At 39.2% G+C, this 22,555-nt stretch overlaps 1 protein-coding gene across 1 annotated transcript in view; it reads left to right on the top strand.

Moving 5' to 3' along the window:
- ANKAR (ankyrin and armadillo repeat containing) overlaps positions 1–22,555 on the top strand; it is a 44,338-nt gene that overhangs the window by 8,958 nt on the left and 12,825 nt on the right. Inside the window, 14 exon segments of the mRNA XM_032220673.1 lie at positions 1,009–1,186; positions 3,131–3,377; positions 3,461–3,471; positions 4,501–4,531; positions 7,961–8,168; positions 11,813–12,021; positions 12,567–12,671; positions 14,656–14,900; positions 16,202–16,370; positions 17,302–17,543; positions 18,371–18,524; positions 18,616–18,777; positions 20,272–20,378; positions 21,770–21,892. Of these exon segments, the coding sequence (XP_032076564.1) occupies positions 1,009–1,186; positions 3,131–3,377; positions 3,461–3,471; positions 4,501–4,531; positions 7,961–8,168; positions 11,813–12,021; positions 12,567–12,671; positions 14,656–14,900; positions 16,202–16,370; positions 17,302–17,543; positions 18,371–18,524; positions 18,616–18,777; positions 20,272–20,378; positions 21,770–21,892 (2,191 nt within the window).

The following is a 22,555-nucleotide window of genomic DNA, read 5'->3' as shown; positions in this document are numbered from 1 at the left end:
CTCCATTTTGCTCACCCACTGTTCACACAAGATGTGATCCCATGTACTCACCCAACACTTTGGGAGGCCTGGTTTTTAACAGCTCATGGCCTGGTAATGTCCTGTGGCCTGAGGGTTGGGGACCACTCCCATAGAATCTCTCTGCAAAGCCATGCTGGTATGGAGTTTGACTAGGAGGTCCAGGTTAAAATTTCTCACAAGCCATAAGATTTACTGATTGACTTTGAATTCTTCTCTCTGAAATTAGTAACAAGAGTTATAATTTATCAAGTTAAAATATATGGGAACCATATATTCTGTCAAGAAAGGGAAGGTGAGATAAATTAAAATATACCGTGTTTCCCCAGAAATAAGACAGGGTCTTATTTTCTTTTGACCCCTGAAATGGTCTTATTTTCAGGGAGATCTTATTATTTTTGAGGTGCAGGAGGCGGCGAACGTGGTCACCTCATGGCTGTGGCTGTGTTGCAATATTTTCCGGGAGGGCTTATTTTCAGGGGAGGGCTTATTTTAGCGTATGTGCTCAAAAGCCCGATTGAGCTTATTATCCGGGGAGGTTATATTTTCAAGGAAACTGGGTAATTGTATTCTAGTATATTTATGTCACCTCTCCCTCACTGGAAGCACTGTATATGAATCAGTTTTCCCTAATTAGCTGCCTTCCAAATAGCTTGGCTTAATTAAAACTCACATCTACAAAGTGAATGCTACAAAGCTGTGATCTAAGAAATCTGCAGGCCACTGGGTTTGGCCAGGTTGATTGGGTTGAATTAATTAAACTGCCATCCAAGTATTGGAGACTGTTAGATTCCCCCCCCCCCCAAGGCCAATTTGCCTGTCAGAGATGAAGTAGAAATAGCTTTATTTAGGACTGATGAATATAGATTATGCTTGATTGAAAGATCACTAGTCATGCATCCTTCCAGAAGCACTGTTAAATACATAGACACAATATGATGCGTAAAAAGATTTGCTTATTAAAGTAATGTGGCTTCTTTTTCAAAACAGATATTACGTAATTGGCATTGAGCTTGAAGCTTTTTATATGCTTTTTAAAAGTCAGTGGTGGGGAGCTATCAATGAAGTGATAAGCACCCTTAAACCAAAAAGGCTTCCATTAAGTGACACGCAAGCAATGGAACAATTCAAGAAAAGATTTGGCTATAGGAAAGCTATTAAATGTAAGGTATGTTTTAAGGATCTGAATATCCTAGAGAACAAGTCTGTGAAAACTTGCATTTATATTCTTATTACTGTGACAATTACCTTAAAACAAATGTATTAATCACCAAAACAAACTCATCTTTATTACTGTTCTTCAAACCCAGTTTCTGTCCCCTTTCTGCTAAAGTTTTTCTTTTCTGTTCCTTGACTTTGTATTTAACCCCCATAATAGAACAGGGCTTCTACACTTCATCAGCTGTGTAATAGCAACAATAATAATCAAAGGGTTGATAATTTTGGTGCATAATTTTCAAAAGCCCAATGCAATTTTGTAAATGACCTTCTGATTGTTGGGTTATTCGTGCTACTTCATTTATATGTTGCAATTTTCAAATGATGAGTGGGCATCCTGGTTTCTTATTGTTTCATTTTCCAGCAGTGTATGCACTGGAGGGCAAACTAAATTAAATTAAATTAATGTGGTCTTGGAAATTAAACTCCCATTTAAAAAAAAGCCCTAATTAGCTTCATTTGGGAATGGAGGCAGATAATTAATAGATGTGCACATATGCTGGAGAAGTATTCAAATCTGCCTTTCTGTGGTGTAATGGCATCTTCCAGTAAAGATAGTTGAAAAGAAAACTACCAGTGGCCAGTTTCATATTCAGAAAATATTTTTTTTCTTGACGACTGGAGGGAGCAGTGTGTGAGATCTGTAGGAAAATTTCTTTCTACATTTATCACAATTCCCTTCCTTATCACTCCCTCCAGCTGCTGTATCACTTTTAGAATGTAAATAATTTCATCAGTTGATAACACATTCCATGAATCCAATTTCAGATCTTGTAAATTTGTTTCCAGCTAGCTACACTGAACTTTTTTTTTTTTTTTGCTGAGACCCTGGCTCAACATTTTTTAAATAAAGATCAAAATTTATATTTTTAGTACAATTCAGCATCACAATTAGATGTTTTTTTTTACTTTATATTGCTTTTAAAAATAATAACAGAAAAGAAAAAGGGAAGAAACAAAATACAGGCACAATTATACTACAAACACATTCTCTATAGTAACATATAAAATGCACTTTAAAAGTGAAAAAAAAACCACAACAGGAAAAAAAAAGAAACAAAGCATATTACTTTATAATGGTTGAATTGAATTGAATTGAATTTATTACATTTGTATGCCGCCCTTTTCCCCAAAGGGGACTCAGGGCGGCTCACAACCCAAGTCAAAGGGGGGGGGGGTACAAATAAGGAATAAAAAGACAAACAAAAACAATACCATAGTTTAAAAGCACACAACAACCATACCATTCGAGGAAGGGACAAGACTCATTAGCCCCAGGCCTGTCGGAAGAGCCAGGTTTTAAGGGCTTTGCGGAAGGCCTGGAGGGTGGTGAGGGTTCGAATCTCCACGGGGAGCTCGTTCCAAAGGGCCGGAGCTGCTTGATTGAGTTGGTTGAATGAGTTGGTTGAATAGTCAGCTAGATGTTTAGAGTGGGTACGTTTTTTAAAATCCATCTAGTTCTTCTCAAGGACCTGAAATAGGCAACTGGTGTTAAAGGTATCATGGCATGAATAGGTAAGCTACTCCAAGTAAAGTTGCCTTTTGCAATTGACAGATGGTGATTTTGTCCATTCCAGTACTGTTCAAGTGGTGTTCCAGTTGTTTTAGGATTGCATCCAAGGCACCTATTAATGTTGATGCTACCTTTCTTTCCTTTTGCCACAGTCATTCGACTTCTATTTGCAGATCTTTGTATTTTGTTATTTTCTCCAGTTTTTCCCCCCCCCCCTCTTCTGCTGTCTTAACATACTTATTATCACAATTATCTTAAAATTACTATTCCCCCACCCCAAGGCTATAGCATCATATGCAACTACTTGAAACCAAGAAGGAATCATAACTGGAAAGGTAATAATATGAGTGACCTTCACTGTTTCCCTTTCTGTGGTTTTAGAGCCTGTCTTTTGGCATGAAATCTGCTGCTGATAGAGGACTGGCTGCCATCTTCCTTACCTTCTGCCGTAGGACCTCCATCAACAGTCTTGCTATTACAGATGATTATGGTTATGCATACATCCATCATGCCGCTATTTACAACCGTGTGGCAATTATAGCTCAGGTGGTTAAATTACATCTAACTATTAATCAAAGGCGTTCTATTCCAGTGAGCCAAGGTAAGAAAGATAAGATAGTGCCAACAAGTTGTGAGTATCAGATTTCTACTCCTTCCCATTTATATGAAACACTAAAAGTCTGAATTTGGAAACCATATAAAACAAACTAGAAATGAATGGAGTGGAATGGAATGGAATGGAATGGAATAGAATAGAATAGAATAGAATAGAATAGAATAGAATAGAATAGAATAGAATAGAATAGAATAGAATAGAATAGAATAGAATAGAATAGAATAGAATAGAATAGAATAGTTGGAAGGGACCTTGGAGGCCTTCTAGTGCAATCTCCTGCTCAGGAAGGAATCCCTATACCATTTCAGACAAATCGTTGTCCAGTCTCTTCTTAAAAACTTCCAGTGTTGGAGCATTTACAACTTCTGAAGGCAAGTTGTTCCACTAATTAATTTTTCTGGCTGTCAGGAAATTTCTTCTTAGTTCTAGGTTGCTTTTCTCCTTTATTAATTTCCATTCTGCAAAGTATTCATTCCTCAGGATGTCATTTGTTTTATTTTCCAAAATGTATGAGATCCTGTTTTGCTCCTTCCATAGGTTTCATAACTTATCAATGTGGGATTCAAGCTCAATATCTGCTCTCAGCATTTGTACTTAACATTCTGTTATCTAATGTTGTTTTTCAATTTTTATCCTAATTAAGCACCCCAAGGTTTGTCAGGATTTGATGAACATAGTTTGTTGAGTAAACTCATTTAAGTTAAGGACTACCGGTAAACCAAAGTCAAAGCACTATGGCCTAGCTGAATATATGAACTGAGCCTTTGTAAACTTTTCTTTAAAAAAAGAAATTAAATTAAAACTGCAAGGCATACACAATAGTCATTTAATCCTCACCTATTAAATCACCCTAAGATTGTCACTCCACAATCTTTAGCTAGTAATGAGTAGGCAATGTTTAGAGTTTATCTTTGTATCTGTGCCAAATCTGTTATTAATTCATTATTTATTAATTGTCATATTGTAAGAGTTTTAACACAAATGATCATATAAAAATGAAGTAGCAATAAGCATATCAACATAATTTGGATTGGTTTTTTTCCAGGAAAACGTTTCCAAAAACCCGATATAAAAAGTGGTATGTTATAAATCTATTATCCTCTTTTTATATTCTATAATCAATACTATTTAGCAGTAGTCAGACAAAGATCTTCCAATAGGTGGAAGCATTGTGGGAAAACATTCATAAATGCAAATTTGATGTTATGTGAAAAATCATTTCAAAAATCAATTTTGCTCAATAACCAGCTGGAGGGGCAAACTAATTTAAAGTGAAACTTGCAGCATTTTGTGAAAGCTCTGAAAACTCTGAATAATTGAGATTATTTTCTTTGTATGTAATATTAAATCAAAATGACATTGTAGCTAAGTGTGATATGTCAATGTAGCTTTTATCATATTACAGCTACAGTAGTAGATAGATAGATAGATAGATAGATAGATAGATAGATAGATAGATAGATGATAGATAGATAGATAGATAGATAGATAGATAGATAGATAGATAGACAGACAGACAGACAGACAGACAGACGATAGACAGACAGACAGACAGACCTTGACTTATGACCGCAGTTGAGCCCCAAATGTCTGTTGCTAAGCAAGACAGTTGCTAAATTGCTCCATTTTACGACCTTCCTTGTCACAGTTGTTAAGTGAATCACTGCTGTTGTTAAGTTAGTAACGTGGTTGTTGAATGAATCAGGCTTCCACGTTGATTTTGCTTGTCAGAAGGTCGCAAAAGGTGATCACACAACTCCAGGACACTGCAGCTGTCTTATGAGCCAGCTACCAATTTTGATTACATGAATTTTGATTACATGAACATGGGGATGGTGCAATATGTGAAAATTGGTCATGTCACTTTGTTCAGGGCCATTATAAATTTGAATGGTCACTAAAAGAGTAAGTCAAGGACTACCTGTACAAATTATAACAGTGACCTGAAAATGAATCTTTTTTATTTTCAGGTCCACCTGCCTTCATAGAAAAGGATATCATGATTGGAGAAAAAAGTTGTAAGTTGTAAATAAGTGCAAGATTAACATTGTACCTATTAAGGATATTTGCAGACACATTTTTCTTACAATTTCCTTATTCAAATACTGACTTTTTTTTTTTACAGAAGATACTGGTAATCATTTCCCATTTGCAATTTTCCTTTGTACTCTTGCAGTTTCTTCCATTGTGTGGAAGTGTATTGTAAGAGGAGAATTGTGGAATAGCAGGATAATGCTTTTTCTTAAATAGCAGTACAGAATGTACCATTGGATATGACATATTGGTAATGATTCCCACGCTTCTGTCCTGTATACACACTGTTAGGTAAGCTCCCCGTTGGGAGAGCGAGTACGTTCAGCAAAGCGTTGTGAGAGTTGTGTTGGAGAACACACAAACCAGCATACAGAGTCACTGCAGTTTAAATAGGCTTTTACTTTCGTGGAAATAGAGGTATCAGAGCCCAAGTCATACACGGATAAGTCAGTCAGTCATCAATGTCTTTCAGTTAAGGGATAATCAAAATAACATAGTCCAGTATCATATAATCAGTTCGGTACACAAATTTTGCTAAAAGTTGCAAAACTTACAATAGCTCACGGCACTCAGATCAGTTCAGCCCAGCATCTAACAAAACAGAGAGCTAACCATCATTCTGGCTCCCTCTTATGGCCGATAGAGGAAAACAGCAACCAATCACTTTACAGTATGATTTAAAGAAACAGGAATAGCATTGTTACATGATTTATATGTTGCCAACCCAACCGTTAGAATTATATTCCTAACACACACTGAGTGTTGTCTTCTCCAGGTCCATAATCTCCTTTTTTGAGATCCAACTTAAAATGAGATATGACTTCTAAGTTTAAAAAATAATAATCATACAATTAGAATATGATAATGAAGTAACTTAAGAGTTTTTTAATTGCATTAAAAATTATCTTAACTGGCACTCTGTGAAAGCTAAGTTAGTTGCACTACATCTGGCTTGGTATCAAATGCAAACAGCTATTTCTCTTGCTTTCACATTTAACTGCCCTTTTTATTCTATTTCAAGAAATCCTAAGTACAATCCTGTTCTGTCCCCCCGCTTCACGGCTCTTTAACAAACGCAGGCAGGCAACTTAAAAGGAAGTCTTTCTTTATCAGTTCTCAGTTCAAACTGGCTTCGAGCCCAGAAATAACATAAATACAAGTCTCCGACAAGAATTCAAAACAAAAACTCTTACAAGCACTGCACGTCTTCCACCGTCTCCACGAATCAGGTTTACATGAAACGCCAATGCACTTATCCAAGTGTAACAAGCATAAATCACGATTAATAATCAAGCAATGTTATACCAAACAAGGAACACACGAAGGAACGTTGACTCCAGCGACTAGGGCGTGGCAGCATCCGTCCTTTTATCTCCAAACTTGCCTCCCACAAGCCCCAGCTGCATACTGAATCTTGATCCCGAAAAACTCACAGCAGACATCTGCTGAGTCACAACAAATCCATTCAAATGAAGCATGTTGATCCTAATCTATTTATTTCAAAGAAAAGAATTTAATAACGTTATGTATTCTCAGCTGTCCCTTTGAAATTATATATAATTAAACATCCTTGACATTGATATTTTGCTTGAGCATATTAAGGTGCTAATCATCCATGCATTTTAACTATAAGATATCAAGCCCTGAGATATGTATGTTGTATGTATCAATAAGATAAAATGGGAAAGGGAAGCCGTAGTACCAGAGCTGCAACCGCTTCTAGTGTCGCTTGAGAACTTCTATTTATACAATACCCAAATGAAAATCATTAAATACGTTTCATGAATTCAAATTCACTCTTTTTAATTAAAATAGGCAGATGGAGGGACCAGAAAGGAATCAACATGGAATGGGGAAAGGTTGAAAACAAATAAATACCACAAGTCTTCTCACTTTGAAATCAAAATTTGTTTTCAACCTCCAGAGGTGGTATTCATTTACCTGCCCTACCGGTTTGCAAATGTGAGGCAAGCGCACGCTCTCTCTCTCGCTTCACTTGTATGTTCCACCATGTCTGCACATCAGCTCCGCCTTCCTCACATGCGCTTTGCCTAAGAAAGTGTCCTAAACGGGATGCCATAGAGCCGGGGCAATTTCCGCTACCAGTTCGGGCGAACCGGTCAGAACCGGCAGAATACCACCTCTGTCTGTCTCCATTCCAAGTTGACTCCATTTTTCTTCTGGTCCCACCCTCTGCCTATTTTTTGGTGTGTCATCCCTAATTTGCCAGTGGAACCCTCAGCTAGAAAAGTCTGCCATAAAGTATTCTTACACTTTTAATCAGACTGTAAAAACACATCCGTTCTAGATTTTCAAATATATATCATTTATATTTGGCCCGCCGTTTGCAGAAAGTTTATTTTTGGTTCTGTTTTGAGTTATTAAATGCTGGAATGCAGTTCGTTTTAGGCTTATCTGTCTGTGTTGGTTTTCTGACATCCAGAGCTGCAGCAATGAACAGCGCACAGATACATAGCTAGCATGTAACCATTTTACTCGATAGAGCTTTTGCTTTCCTTCCTCAAGGCCAGTGGTCACTCTTGCCTCTTGTTGTCTATCAGGTTGGGGACCCACAGCTTTACATCTAGCAGCCCAATGCGGTTCCCTTGAAGCGCTTCATTTCCTTCTGGCCTTAAGAGCAGATTACCAAATACCCGATGACCGAGGATGGTTGCCAATCCATTTTGCTGCCTATTATGACAACGTGTCCTGTATCACAGTCCTTTACCGAAAAGACGCACAGCTGATAGAGGCAGAAACTCAATCTCTGTGAGTAAGCAGAGAGGGGGGGTCCAGGAAGAACGTTGGAAGTGGGGAGACTAGACCAGAGACAGGTTGCTTGGTGGGTTTAGGAAGCTGGTAGAGTTGAGAATGAGGGAGGTGGTTGAGTTTAAGTTTGAGTTTGAGTTTTAATAGATTTGTATGCCGCCCAATCCCGCAGGACTCCGGGCGGCTTACATAAAAACAGTTCAAAAACAAAATACTAAGAAAGTTAAAATACAAAACAACGGATTAAAAAAAGGACACAACATACACTCTATGTTAATGGGGCTGAAGCTCAGTCAGAGATCAGCAGCCCCTGGCCTGCAGGAACAGCCAGGTCTTAACAGACTTTTGGAAGGCCGAGACAGTAGGGAGGGTCCGGATCTCAGGGGGTAGATCGTTCCAAAGGGCTGGGGCAGCTACACAGAAGGCTCTCCCCCGAGGAGCCGCCAAACAACATTGTGTAGTCGACGGCACCCAGAGAAGGCCCACCCTGTGCGATCTTATTGGGCACTGGGAGGTATGTTGCAGGAAGCGGTCACGGAGATATCCAGGTCCTAGGCCATGTAGGGCTTTAAAGGTGATAGCCAGCACCTTGAAGCGTGTTCGGAGACCAATAGGGAGCCAGCGCAGCTCACGGAGGATAGGTGTAACATGGGTGTATCTAGGTACACCCAGTATCACTCGCGCGGCTGTATTCTGGACCAATTGTAGTCTCCGAACACTTTTCAAGGGCAGCCCCATGTAGAGCGTGTTACAGTAGTCGAGTCTTGAGGTGACGAGGGCATGAGTGAGCATTTGGAGTGCCTCCCGGTCGAGATAGGGCCGCAACTGGTACACCAGGCGAACCTGGGCAAAAGCCCCCCTGGCCACAGTTGGAATGATTGGGTTGGTTTTGAACTGCTGTGACCAGAGTGAGAAGACCTGGGGTATTTACTTATTTGGTTGTTTGTTTATTCAATTTCTATAGATATCCAACTCAATGAAGTGACTCTGGGCTGCTACTATATACATTAATTGGATGTGGTTGTCAGCTGTTAGCTGCATTAGGGGTGGGTCCGGCTTTTGCTACTGCCGGTTCGCCCAGGGACGCACTTCGGGCACGCACAGGAGTTTAAAAAATGCTTCTGCGCATGCTCAGAAGCAAAAAACATGATGGCGGCGCCTATGAGCTGCCAGTAGAACCAGTTCGGGGGCGTGGCAGGCTGAGTTACTGCCTACTTGGCCGAACCAATCCAAACCAGTAGGAACCCACCTCTCCCTGCATTGCATTGGCTCTGGAGTAGAGCTTCAGTGGAAAGGCAGCCTGAACAGAGGCTTGGGGAGAGGGTGGAAGCAAGAATTTTGGCAATTGATCCTCAAACATGGAACAACAATTGAAGGCATGATACTAAGGAATCTGGGCAGATAGAGTGAGGCCAGCCAATGAATACATACGCTTATAAAAGTAGTGCTTGATTTCCAGCAGTTAATTTAGTCATCATTCGAAGTTACAAAGGCACTGACTTATGACCGTTTTCACACTTATGACAGTTACAACATCCCCATGGCCACATGATCAAAATTCAGGCGCTGGGCAACTGGTTCATAATTATGAGAGTTGCAATGTCCCACTGAATGTGATCACCTTTTGCGACCTTTCGACAAACAAAGTCAAAGGGGAAGCAAAATTCACTTAACAACTGTGTTACTAACTTAACAATTGTAGTGATTCACTTAATAACAGTGGCGAGAAAGGTTGTAAAGTGGGGCAAAATCCACTTAACTACTGTCTCACTTAACAACAGAAATTTTGGGCTCAATTGCGGTCATAAATCAAGGATTATCTGTATAGGCACAGATCTTCAAATAAGTCAAATAAGGTCGCTCCTGAGTCAAAATTCCCATGCCTTCTTGTGTGCAAATTTTATCTAGCTCGACACCTTGCTGTAATAATAAATTGTAGGAAGATCAGCTGAGGGGAATGTAATGTTATTAGAACAGAAATAGAAATAGAACTTTAAAAAAAAAAAAAAAAAAGGACATGAAATTCTGCTAGCCTCCTTACAGAAATTTTTCTAAGGAGGGTAAAAACCGTAACTCTTGACAAAGATCAGGGGTGTCAAACTCAATATCATTGAGGGCCACATCAGGGTTGTATTTGACCAAGGGAGGGCTGGGTTAGGTGTGGCCAGGGCTGATGTGGACAGCTTGACATTACTCAGGTTGGGGTAACTGTGGTGGCCTGAGCGCTCTGCTGCGATGGCCTCCTGCAATTCTCTGCAAGTAAAACGGAGCTCGGGAGCTCCGTTTCTGCTGGCAGAAGCACTGCGGGCTGGTCCTTTGCTTTTTCCAGGGTGGGCTGGCAGGCCAGATCTAAGTACTCCATTGGACAGATCCAGCCAGCGGGCCTTGAGTTTGACACCTCTGACTAGGATGATACTTGCCTTTGAGTCTTGGTATAGTTCACCTGAAAAGTGAGTCTCATCTGATAGTCTCAGTGTCCTTATTTAGCTCGTAATTATCAATATACTAATGTGCCATGTAAATTTACTTTGTTTACTTGGACTTCCTTTGAGGGTTTTTTAGATAGGTGAAGTACAAGTAGTTCCCCGCTTAATGACTGTAATGGAGCTTGCCTGTGACAGTCCTAAGTCATGATGGTCATGATGGCCGCGCGAGCGATCGTGGGTGCACCTCGGTTCACCCACGTAACACCTATCCTCCGCGAGCTGCACTGGCTGCCTATTGGTCTCCGGATACGCTTCAAGGCGCTAGTCGTCACTTATAAAGCCCTTCATGGTATTGGATCTAGGTACTTGAGAGACCTCCTGCTGCCAATTACCTCCTCTAGACCGATTAGATCCCACAGATTAGGTCTCCTCCGAATTCCATCCGCCGGCCAGTGTCGACTGGCGACTACCCGGAGGAGAGCCTTCTCTGTGGCCGCTCCGACCCTCTGGAACAAACTCCCCATGGAGATTCGAACCCTCACCACCCTCCAGACCTTCCACAAAGCCCTTAAAACCTGGCTATTCCAACAGGCCTGGGGCTAAAAAAGCTTCTACCCCCATCTCGAATGGTATGACTGTTGTGTGTTTTAAATTATGTATTGCTGCGTGTCGTTTTAATTTTTGTCTGTATCCCCCTCCCTTGGTTGAGTTGTGAGCCGCCCTGAGTCCCCTTCGGGGGAAAAGGGCGGCATATAAATAAAATAAACATTCAAACATTCAACAAACATAAAAGCGAGTGACCACATGACCAGACCTGTTTTTACAACCTTTTTTTTGCTGTGGTTGTAAAGTGACTATGGTTGTGAAGCGGAGCCCTTGTTCACTAGGGAACATATTTGTAAACAATCGTTTTCAAACAAAAATGTGGTAGAATGCAGTCACATGACTGGATGACACTGCAAATGGTTGTAAATGCAGGCCAGTTTCCTTCTGCCCAACAAGTGGTCTCGTGACCAGGGGTGGCAGCCATTGGAGCTTTGGAACTGGACCATAAATACCTTTGGGGGGGAGCCCGTCGTAACTTTGAATGATTGCTAAGCGACTCGTCCTATGTCAAGAAATACCTGTACCTGAAATAAAATCCAGTGTATTCCTTTTGATTTGGGTCAAGGCTTTTTTTTTCATATCACAGTATTTTGTTCTTTTTTCTATATATAGATATCATTCCACGCCACTTTTGCTTGCAGCTGTATCTGGAGCACTAGATAGTATCAAGTATTTGTTTTCTCTTAAAGCCGACTGGCTAAAAAAAGACGGTGAAGGAAATAACATAATACATTTGGCTGCACTGAACTTCCACACAGAAGTTTTGAAGCATCTAATTGAGTTAAATAACCCTGCTCTCCCAGTTTGGAAAACTCTTGTTGGTAAGTACCCTATATAGTAATTCTGATTAAATCACTGAAAAGTTTCAGGGTGAGATTAAAAAGATAAAGATTTTCCATGACCCGTTGTGTTGCACTCTAGAAGATGGTGCTCATCTGTGTTTCTTAGCCAAGGCAGCCAGCATTGTCTGAAGACACTTCCATGATTATATGCCCAGCATGACTATAAGACGAGATGCACGAAACACTGTTACTGTCAGCGTTCCAAGTATCATGTAGAATTAAATCAGAATCAAAGGCAAAACGATCCTTAAAGTTCCAATTTAATAAAGCAGACATCTTAGCACATCTGTATTAATCCCAATACTGGAAATGACATCAGAATTCAGATTTGTTTATAATCCAGCCCAGAGTTAGAAAATCTCTGCAATAAGAGAACCGCAGGCCTTGTATTCACCATTAACTTTCCTATTAGACTATAAAGAAAAACACTGTTGTAATCCAGAATTAAGGCAAATGCATGGGGGTTGACCATGTTTTAGTGCAACTGTTAAATGTTAACAAATTATTGTTAAAAATCTTAACAGGCATGCTGAATTGTGAAGCCTATATTAGGAAACTAATGGCAATACAGTGTTTAGAAGTACTTTGTCTTGCCAAAGATCATTACTGGGACTGTATATTGCAGGCAGGTAAGACATCATGTGCATCATTTGTTACTTTTTCTGTTCAAAGTTATTTTAATAATAATGAACATAGTGAAAGAGATCAAGCCTGCTTCTCAACAGTTCCCAACCTCTGGGCCATGGTCAAACACTGGTTCCTCGGCCCACCAGGCACCAGGCTGTGCAAGCAAGCAAAGGCCGATCTGTGCAGCACGTGAAACCATGCCCCTCTGGCCTGCAGAAAAACGGCCCTCTGCATTGAACCAGTTCCTGGCGCCCCAAAGGTTGGGCGTTGTTCTGGTACACTATTTATCTGTAGCCTAACAGTTTGGCTTCCTGAGATGGCTGGCATGACATTGGGTTACCTAAAATTTGTGTCCTAAGGCATGTTAATGTCCATGCTCAAATTCCCTACTAGGAAATGGTTCAGGATTTAATTTTCTCCATTATGACCAAGGATTCATAATCATACACAAAACAGGGCCTATTAGATTGGGTGTTTTCTTTGAATACTAGCAGTGATGTAGAAGAGTGACCCTTTTATCATCTTCCTAGAAAAATTTAATTCCTAGCAGTGGTGGGTTCCGGATCCCGTTGCAACCGGTATGGTTGCAATGGAGCCTGGCGTCCTCCACATAAATGCATGCAGCGCGCGTGCAGCACGAAGCATGCGCATGTGTCTTACCATTCAGCGACACCTCTGCGATGCTCCGTGATGCTCTAGCTGCTTGGCGGAGCATCGCGCAGGCGCTGTACGTGCCGTGCGCAGAAGCACAAAAGAGTTTAAAGATGGGTAAGGAGTGTGGGCAGGTGGGTCCTCAAGAGCACCGTACCGGAACGGTACCCGGTGCTCCAGGCAGGCTCCGGTACACTTGTAACGGGGTGTACTGCCTGCAACCAACCACTGATTCTAGCCTTGGCAGGGATGGACCGGGGGGGAGGGGGGCAAATGTCATTTAAAGTGACCCAGCTAAATTGCCTAAAAGACGTGTTTCTCAAAGCTTTCTGAAAAGATATTCTTCCTTTACCTGGGAAGTCACTTCAGTTGATAGTCTAGCCTCAAGCGTTTCATTTCTGAAGAAAAAAAGGGAAAGGTAATAATTTCACAGCAGCAAACACATCTGCGTAATATTGATTATCTGGATCCATTTCAACTGGGCTCTTTATCTGAGACAGAGGCACTTAGATGAATTTATATTAGGGAAAAGTTTATACAAATATTAACAATATTTCTGGAAATAACTTACCAAAGGGCCTAACTGAAACAATTATCTGAAAAATTGTATATTTGCAAATTTTCAAAACAAAAATAGGCATTTCAAGAAATTGATATCAGTATATACAAATATTAATTTCATTGAAATGGGGGGCTTGGATAAATAAAAAGAAAAGGGGAGAACAGAGAAAATATTGCTTATTGCTTTATTGTGTGCTTTCCCATGGCAAAAGCATAAAAGGCTTTTTATCTTCTTGGTTCAGCGGCAAGGAAGAAAATAGAAAGCAAAGTTTAAGGATTTGCATATTCTATGAGGCTTACCTATCTGCATAAGTTTATATAATGGCTGTCCAAGCCATTTCACGGTCTCACGCAGAACCAAATAGCATCCCACTAAAGTCAGGATTCCTAAAAAAAAAAAAGTGCTGTAACATTCAGGCACCCAGTTTTGAAGCCCATTGTCCATATATATATATTCATTCTGTAGGGGCAATCATTCCTCCTTCAGATTTCACTGTTTGTTTTATTAGTTTTGTATGCCGCCCACTCCCGAAGGACTCCGGGCGGCTTACAATAAAACAGGGAAGGGGATAAATAAGATGATACAACAATTTAAAATACAGCAACATTCACAATTGAAGTTTCCCCCACTGCTTTTCTCAGTTGTTCGGTTCTTAACCAAAGGAATTCACCTTCCTTCTCTGCTACAGTCCCCTAAAGAAGTCAGAACCTTGGAGAGATTCAAGGCATGTTTCATTGCTGTAACTGGTGTGTTGTTTTTGTTCTTGGTGGCAGGTACCATACCCTCATTAATCAGATTGTTGAAGAGCGAAGACATCAAATTGGAGTGCCTCACTCTGGGAGTGTTGAGTAACATCTCCACCCATGAGTCAATTGTCAGAGCCTTTGTAGAAGCTGGAGGCATTCCTGTGTTAATTAAGCTCTTGTCTGTGGAACAACCCGAATTGCTGTCTCGTTGTGCAGTGTTTTTATATGATATTGCCCAGCTGGATAATAATCAAGTCATCATCGCTGAACTGGTAAATCTAATGGGGGGGAGGGAATGTTCACTTTTGCAGTTACCCTTCTTTAAAAAATTAATTAGAATAATAATAAGATGGGTGTGTTTTTCCATGATAAGGAACACGCCTTTTATTATTTAGGACATTATTCCTATTTGTTTGATGTTTAGAAGTATTATAAAGTAGAGGTCTGTCTGAGTGCATTTGGCCGTTTCTAAGTTCTGCTTTGACATTGCAGCCAATGCTTTGACAACTATGACTTCTGTTGTTGTTGACTTCATTTGACAAATCAGGAATATGCCTGTTGACTGTAACCTTTTCTTTCTATACTAGCCTCTGAACCAATGTTGAAATTCAATTTTTTTTATTAATGGTTCTGTGGGTGTGGCTTGGTGGGCATGGCAGGGGAAGGATACTGCAAAATCCCCATTTCCTCCCCACTCCATTCCAGGGGAAGGATACTACAAAATCCCCTCCCCACTCCTGGGGAAAGGATACTGCAAAATCCCCATTCCCTTCCCACTCCTGGGGGAAGGATACTGCAAAATCCCCATTCTCTCCCCACTCCTGGGGGAAAGATATTGTAAAATCTCCATTCCCTCCCCACTCTGGGACCAGCCAGAGGTGGTATTTGCCGGTTCTCCAAATTGCTCAAAATTTCCGCTACGGGTTCTCCTGAACCTGCTGAATTTCACCCCTGCTCTGAACTGAATTTCTGCCCCAATGTTAATTATTGCTGAGATACAATTTGAACTAATTTTAATTGAAGTTAAGGTTACTCTTGATCATTGAGATTCTGCTTGACTTAGGATATGAAATTTTAAAATCAATTTTGGACAACAAAAACACACTTCGTTTTTAAAAATGGGCATGTGCTGAAAAGTGGCCATATGATGAGCTGAAGGAGGAAAGGAGAAGGATCCTCAGAGTTGAAAGTTTGCAATCTTGAAGGTGGATTCTGTTTTGTGAAATACAGTGTATTTAACATGACAGATTGACATGAATCCACAGGTGTTTATTTTTATTATGCTACAGTTCTGATAGAATATTTTGATTGGTAGAGAAAGGAGAGTGGTACTCACTGAATTTTTCCCTTCCTTTCATCCCACCGACCCATCAAGACTAAGGAAGATACCACAAACCGCACTCCTCCCATCCCATATTCCAGGAGATCTCAAGAACTATGGAGAGAATGATAGGAACAATTGCCTTTCCACCCTGTGAAAGATTGAGATTTTTGTTAGATTCAGCCCATTGTATTGTTTAGTTCTTATTCATTCTACTTTTGCCTATGTCCCTTATAATTTTTTTAAATGTAGCATGGAATTCCTGCTCTCATCAATCTGTTGGACAATGACTTACAAGATCTGCTTGTGAATGTCATGAGCTGTATCCGAGTATTATGCAAGAATAATAAACAGAATCAGCTGAAAGTGAAAGAAATGAATGGTATTGAACCACTTGTCCAGTTCTTACGTTCAGATTCAGGTAAAAACAAAAATAGTAAAATTGGCTAATCGGTTTTAAGGGAATGACATAGCTTACTGATCACTTAACTTTCTAGTTCTTTTTACTTCTGGGGTGATGGGACTTCCAGGAGAAGACATCTGTTTCACCAGCAGTATCTATTTTCTAAAAAACAGTAGTTAGACTCAACAATAAAATGCAGTCTTTGAAGTCTCAGTGCAAAGGGGAATAGATACATTTATTAGGAAATTTTTACCTTCTTATTCCTGGTTCTGTCCTTCATTTGTATTACCCATTAAGGAATATCTTGCAGATGTAAAGAAAGATGTTGTACTTGTTTCAAATTAAAATTAAAAATTTTTTTAATAAAAAAAAGGAATATCTTGCTTTACAAGGTCTAGAAAACTGACTTTAATATTTTGAAGGGGGGAACTGTAACATCATTATCTAAGTGCAGCAACAAATCTTTGTCAAGCATTTTAGTGTAAATTTTAGTCAGGAAATAGATATAATAAAGAATAAAATAAGAGGATACACCCTAATATTTTAAAAAATCTAACATCTATAGTTTATGCTTCTTATTTATGTATATTATGGTATTCCATAATTTTTCTATGAACATTGAAAACATATACTCCTGGCACATCAATACCAATATAAAGAGGATAACCTGCTATAGCTTCTTGTTTTAAAATGGGAAGATAACGTGAAGGGTATACAGAAAATGGTTATTTCAAAATCATAGGTATAATAGTGATTACCATTTGGGGATTCATTGATGAATTTGAGGTGATTTATCATTGGTCAGAAAAGTAAAAAAAATCATTCAAAAGGAAGTATTCAATCTGTAAATTGTCGTTACTACTATAAGTAATGAGAGTCCTTAAAAGGTTAAAGCAGATTAAGTCAGACATATCTGGCTTTTATTCCTGTATTTTTTTTCTGCTTAAAGATGTCCTGGTGGCAGTGGCCTCAGCAGTAATTGCAGAAATTTGTCGTGGGAATATGAAAATGCAGAATGCTATTGTGGCGGCAAATGTTATTGATCCTCTAATTCAACTTCTCAGAGGAAGGAAAATCAGTGTCCAGGTTAAAGGAGCAATGGCAATTGAGGCACTCTGTGAAGGGAACGTTATTATCCAGATGAGATTTCTAGCCAAATCTGTGACCACATTCCTCCTGAAGCTCCTCAAGGCAAGTGTTTTGATTTTTTTAGTGGACCCAAGTCATTGTATAAGAGATGATGATGACAGCATACCATCAAGTACTGTCAATTCTTAAAGACTACATAGCTAGACTTTCCCATGGCTAAGGTAAAATTAAAGATTCCCCAACACATGCGTGCTAGTCATTCCTGACTCTAGGGGCGATGCTCATCTCCGTTTCTAAGCTGAAGAGCCAACAACGTCTGAAGGTGTCTCTGTGGTCATGTAACCGGCATGACTAAATGCAAAGCCACATAGAACGTTGTTACCTTCCCACCAAAGGTGGTTCCTATTTTTCTACTTGCTTTTTTTATGTGCTTTCAAACTGCTAGGTTGGCAGAAGCTGGGACAAGTAACAGGAGCTCGCTCTGTTACGCGGTGCTAGGGATTTGAACCACTGAACTGTCGACCTTCTGATTGACAAGCTCAGTGTCTTAGCCACTCAGTCATCACATCCCTCTTCCCATGATTATCTATCCCCTAACCTGGTCCTTCAGGTCTCCCAACAATAACTGAGTTCACCCACCTGGCTGCTGTGGTCCTTTCCTTTCATTTTCCCCATATTAGATACTTCTCCAGAAAGCTGGGCCTTCACATAAATGTTTTAAAGTAGGATCATTTCAGCCTAGTGATTTGTGCCCAAGTGAGATCTGGATTGGTTTATTTGATCGTTCATTGGCTAGTTTTCTTGGCTATCCATGGTACTATCAGGAGTCTTCTTCAACAGCAGAGTTCAAAAGCATCTTTCTATAGAGTAGATATGGTTATGCTCATAAGCTTTCACATATAACTTTCTCATTTTGGGTCAACTTCCAGGCCTTTCACTTGAAGGTGAAAGAACAAGGGGCTGTAACCCTCTGGGCCCTAGCCGGACAAACCCTGAAGCAGCAGAAATTCATGGCAGAACAGATTGGATATAATTTAATTATAGACATGCTTCTATCACCATCTGATAAAATGCAGTGTGTTGGTAAGTCGCTGTTGTTCTGCAATACAGGCACAAACTCATATAGGAGTTCAAAAGTTCTTAAATGTATTTGTTACTTTTGTTGTTTTGGAAGGAGGAGAAGCTGTCATAGCCCTTAGCAAGGACAGTGAAATTCACCAGAACCAAATATGCGAAGGGAATGGAATCGCCCCTTTGGTCCGGCTGTTAAGAAGTGGAAGGATAGCAGAAGGCACCCTCCTTAGTGTGATCAAAGCCTTAGGCACAATGTGTATCGGTCTGTAGTTCCTTTTCTCTTACTCCCCAAAACAATATTAAAGCTTTTGAGTAAGAACCATGAAAGGGCCTAGGAAACAGTAGTCTTAATATTATACAATATTGGACAGGTTTGAGAGCTATTTCCCCCTACATGGCAACCCCCTTCACAAAACAGATGCGTTATCAAAATGGCTGCAATCCTACATCTACATATTTTGTAACTCACAAAGCCAACTATAGCCCAGTTGGGATTTAGTTCATTCTTTTTCTGAATTTCCTGGTATAAGCTTTTGAGGCTATAGTTGGCTTGGTAAGATTTTCTTTTTTTAAAAAAAGTAAGTCTAAAGAAATCATCAGAACAGATGGTATGAAATTATTGCTAGCAACCTATACCGTGTTCCCCTGAAATAAGCGCTTGGCCTTATTTTCAGGGAGGTCTTATTATTTTTGAGGTGCAGGAGACGGCAAGCGTGGTCACCTCATGGCTGCGGCCTTGTTGCAATATTTTCGGGGGAGGGCATATTTTAGCGCATGCGCACAAAAGGGCTTATTATCCGGGAGGTCTTATTTTCAGGGAAACAAAGTATTTAGTCCCAGTTTTTCTAGAAGACTTTATACAAGAATAGACCTTAATACAATCATTTCCAGTGATATCTTTGGAATATACAGGATTGCTTTAAATCAGATTAGTCAGTCCATATATCCTTCTAACTCAGTACAGAATACAGTATTCTGACACTACTGTACTGTAGAGATATCAGCTGCAGACATGTCTTTAATCTGCTACCTGACCCTATTTTTAAACCAGGATATTACTAGGGTCTAATAAGAAAGCTAAAGTGAAACTAGCTTTCTGAGGTAAAATCAATGCAACTGATGGTAATGACATATTAAAACCAGTAGTAAAATAATGGTAAGTTCTAAACATCCTAAAATATTTTTTCATGTCTGGGAATTTAAAAATCTCTTCATCTAGTATTTTAAAACTTTAAAAGTAATCCTAGTTCTATTTCTCACAAGATTATGTTTCCTAATTTGGGGAGTTGTTAGATTTTATTTATTTATCTTCGGGCCAGTTTTGATTCATAACAACTACCTGGGCAAATCCTGCCAATATTTTTGGCATTTTTTTTAGAAGTGGTTTGCCTTTGAACACTTCCTAGGGCTGAGAGGGAGTGACTGCCCCAAAGTAACCCTGCTGGCTTGGTACCTAAAGTGGGGCTAGAACTCCCAGTTTTCCGCTTTCTAGTGCTTTAGCCACTACACCAAATTGGCTCTCATATATTGTTTATACTTGGACAGAAAAACATGCCTCATTTCTGGACTCAAAGGGCTTCACTAAGTTGCTTCATGAGGACTTTCCATTGATTTGAGCTACAGCATTTAGCATATGCTTGCTTAAAAGTAAAGAACAGTTAAGGGGTCATATGTTGCTTTTGCTAACTTTCCTTTCTCTCCCCCCCCCCCCTTCTTTCATTTGTATGGATCTTTTTGCCTGACATCAAACATCTAGGTGAAGCTCATATAAGCAATCCAGTTAGTCAAGAGAATGTAGTGGATGAAGGAGCATTGCCTATACTTGTTCATTTACTTAAAACTCATCCATCCCTTCAGATAAAGGTGGGTTTTAAATGTTTATCATACAGCTCTAAACTAGAGAGTCTTCACTTAGCAACTGCCTCAGATGATGACTGTTCAGTTACAATGGTGATGAAAAAAAATAACTACTTCTCATAAGAACCAAATTGCCGGTTCCAATTGTGGTCACTAAAGTAGGACTAGCTATAGTTCTTGAATAGCTTTAATAGTTTTGCTTCATTGAATAATATAAAAGAAAATACATTTGCAGAATGTTGAAAACTCTAGCTCAGGGGGGTCAAACCTGCGTTGTCACAGCATCGCCATGTGACATATTGTGACTCCCCCCCCCCTTTGCTAAACCGGGCATGGGCGTGACCCGAGCCCGCGAGTTTGACAGCCTTAGCTGCTCTGGCTGCTGATAAAAAGCCTATCACATTAGATAATAGAACTTCAGTCTTAAGACCTTGTATTTGATTTTGCCATAATATCAGTATTAATTAAAATATGGATAATATATTAATATTATTTCAGCGTGCAGGAATGAAGTTAGAGGATGAAATATATATAGCTACCAAAAAAACCCCACCCTAAAATCAAGTGGGCAGTGTCTTAACAACCAGTAGCTGATTTCCTGGGAATAGAAGTGGATAGTCATATCCTAATGACACAATTATCTTGAGAGAGTGTTTCATATAATTAGCTAGCTTTGAAAGCCTAGGATAGATCATGACTATGATCAATCCTGGCCTAGTGGGCCCTCTATTTCACTTCAGCACTAGAATCATAAATCATACTGGCACATATATATACATGCATAAAGAGAAGGAATATTAAAGATTATTAGATCCTGCAGTTTTCCCTATGAACATTAGAATATTCAGTGACATGTATTTGTTATTTGCACAGATAAGGAAGATTTCTACAATATTTATGCCTGGGTATTTTTATTCTATGCATGTACACTTTGTTACAGTACTTAGAACTGTTTGCATGACATTTAGGATAAACAGAACAGGAGAAAAACCGCATAGATTTGGGGATTTGAAAAGAAGAAAACACTTTAAACTCATAAAGATTTTTGCTTTTAATTTTACGTTTTATGATATGCTTCATGCTTATATAGTGTAATTCCTTTTGTTTTTTTCTTCTAAAATGTAATGATATAAAAGGTTGAGAAAAAATGTAGACGTCAGATTCTGATAAGGTTACAGCACCAGACAACTTCTAGATAACCATTACATAGCAGCAAAGATATATAAACTATTTTACTTTTTTTTTTTTTTTTGCTGAGAAAGAGGCTCTTTTCTTTCCTGAAGAAAATATTCTTAGGCACCAAAGGTAGATTTTCTGAAGCCGTAACAATTCTTTTCCACACTTCATAAGTTATTATAATTCAAGTTTTAATTTTTCCAATTCTAATTAATCTTTAGGTTGAAGTTGCATTTTCCTTGGCTTGCATTGTTCTAAAGAATAGCAGTCTGCAGACTGTATTACAAGACAAAGAAGGCTTTAGTTATCGGGATGTCCTTAAGCTTTTTCATGCCCCAGATAAGGTAATGACTTCATTAAAATATTTGGTATACAAATTTTAAAATCAAACAATAAATTAAGTATCTTCAACTCCTAAGGCTGTGGATACATTTGGGATTCTGAGGATGTACAAAAATGGTTGGAGAAAGCTCAGACCACAAAACATGCACTTCTTCTTTTGACAAGGGGCAGAATTGGCCCTTATTGACACTAGTAGATGACATTTTGTGGAAAAGAAACAAAGGAAGTAACACTCTTCTGAGGTTTGTGGATGTCTCAATTATCCTTTTGAATAATTTCCATGAGATCCAGTTTGAAGATACTGTCCTTCTGTGATGCTAGTCGTAGTTGCAAGGGAATTTTCAGAGAGTAATTTTTTTTTATAAATTTTTATTTTTATTACACAGACAACACATACATAAAAAGAACAAAGCAAAACAAAACGACAACAACAAAAGCCTCATGACATACAGCATGTCATTTGGTTATAGGTGTTTTAACATCCATATTCTCGAATAACATTTACCATCACAGATTTTTCATCTAGTATAACTAAATACCTCATTTTCATTGTACAGTATATGTTCAATTACGATTAGTATTATTATTTTTTCCAATAAATCATAGTTCCCTTACATTCTTGATTATCTATTTGATAACAGTATACCCTTATATAATCCCCATGT

This window comes from Thamnophis elegans, chromosome 1 (genome assembly GCF_009769535.1).
Source record: "Thamnophis elegans isolate rThaEle1 chromosome 1, rThaEle1.pri, whole genome shotgun sequence".
Taxonomy (NCBI): Eukaryota; Metazoa; Chordata; class Lepidosauria; order Squamata; family Colubridae; genus Thamnophis; species Thamnophis elegans.
This window is presented reverse-complemented; position numbering and strand designations above follow the sequence as displayed.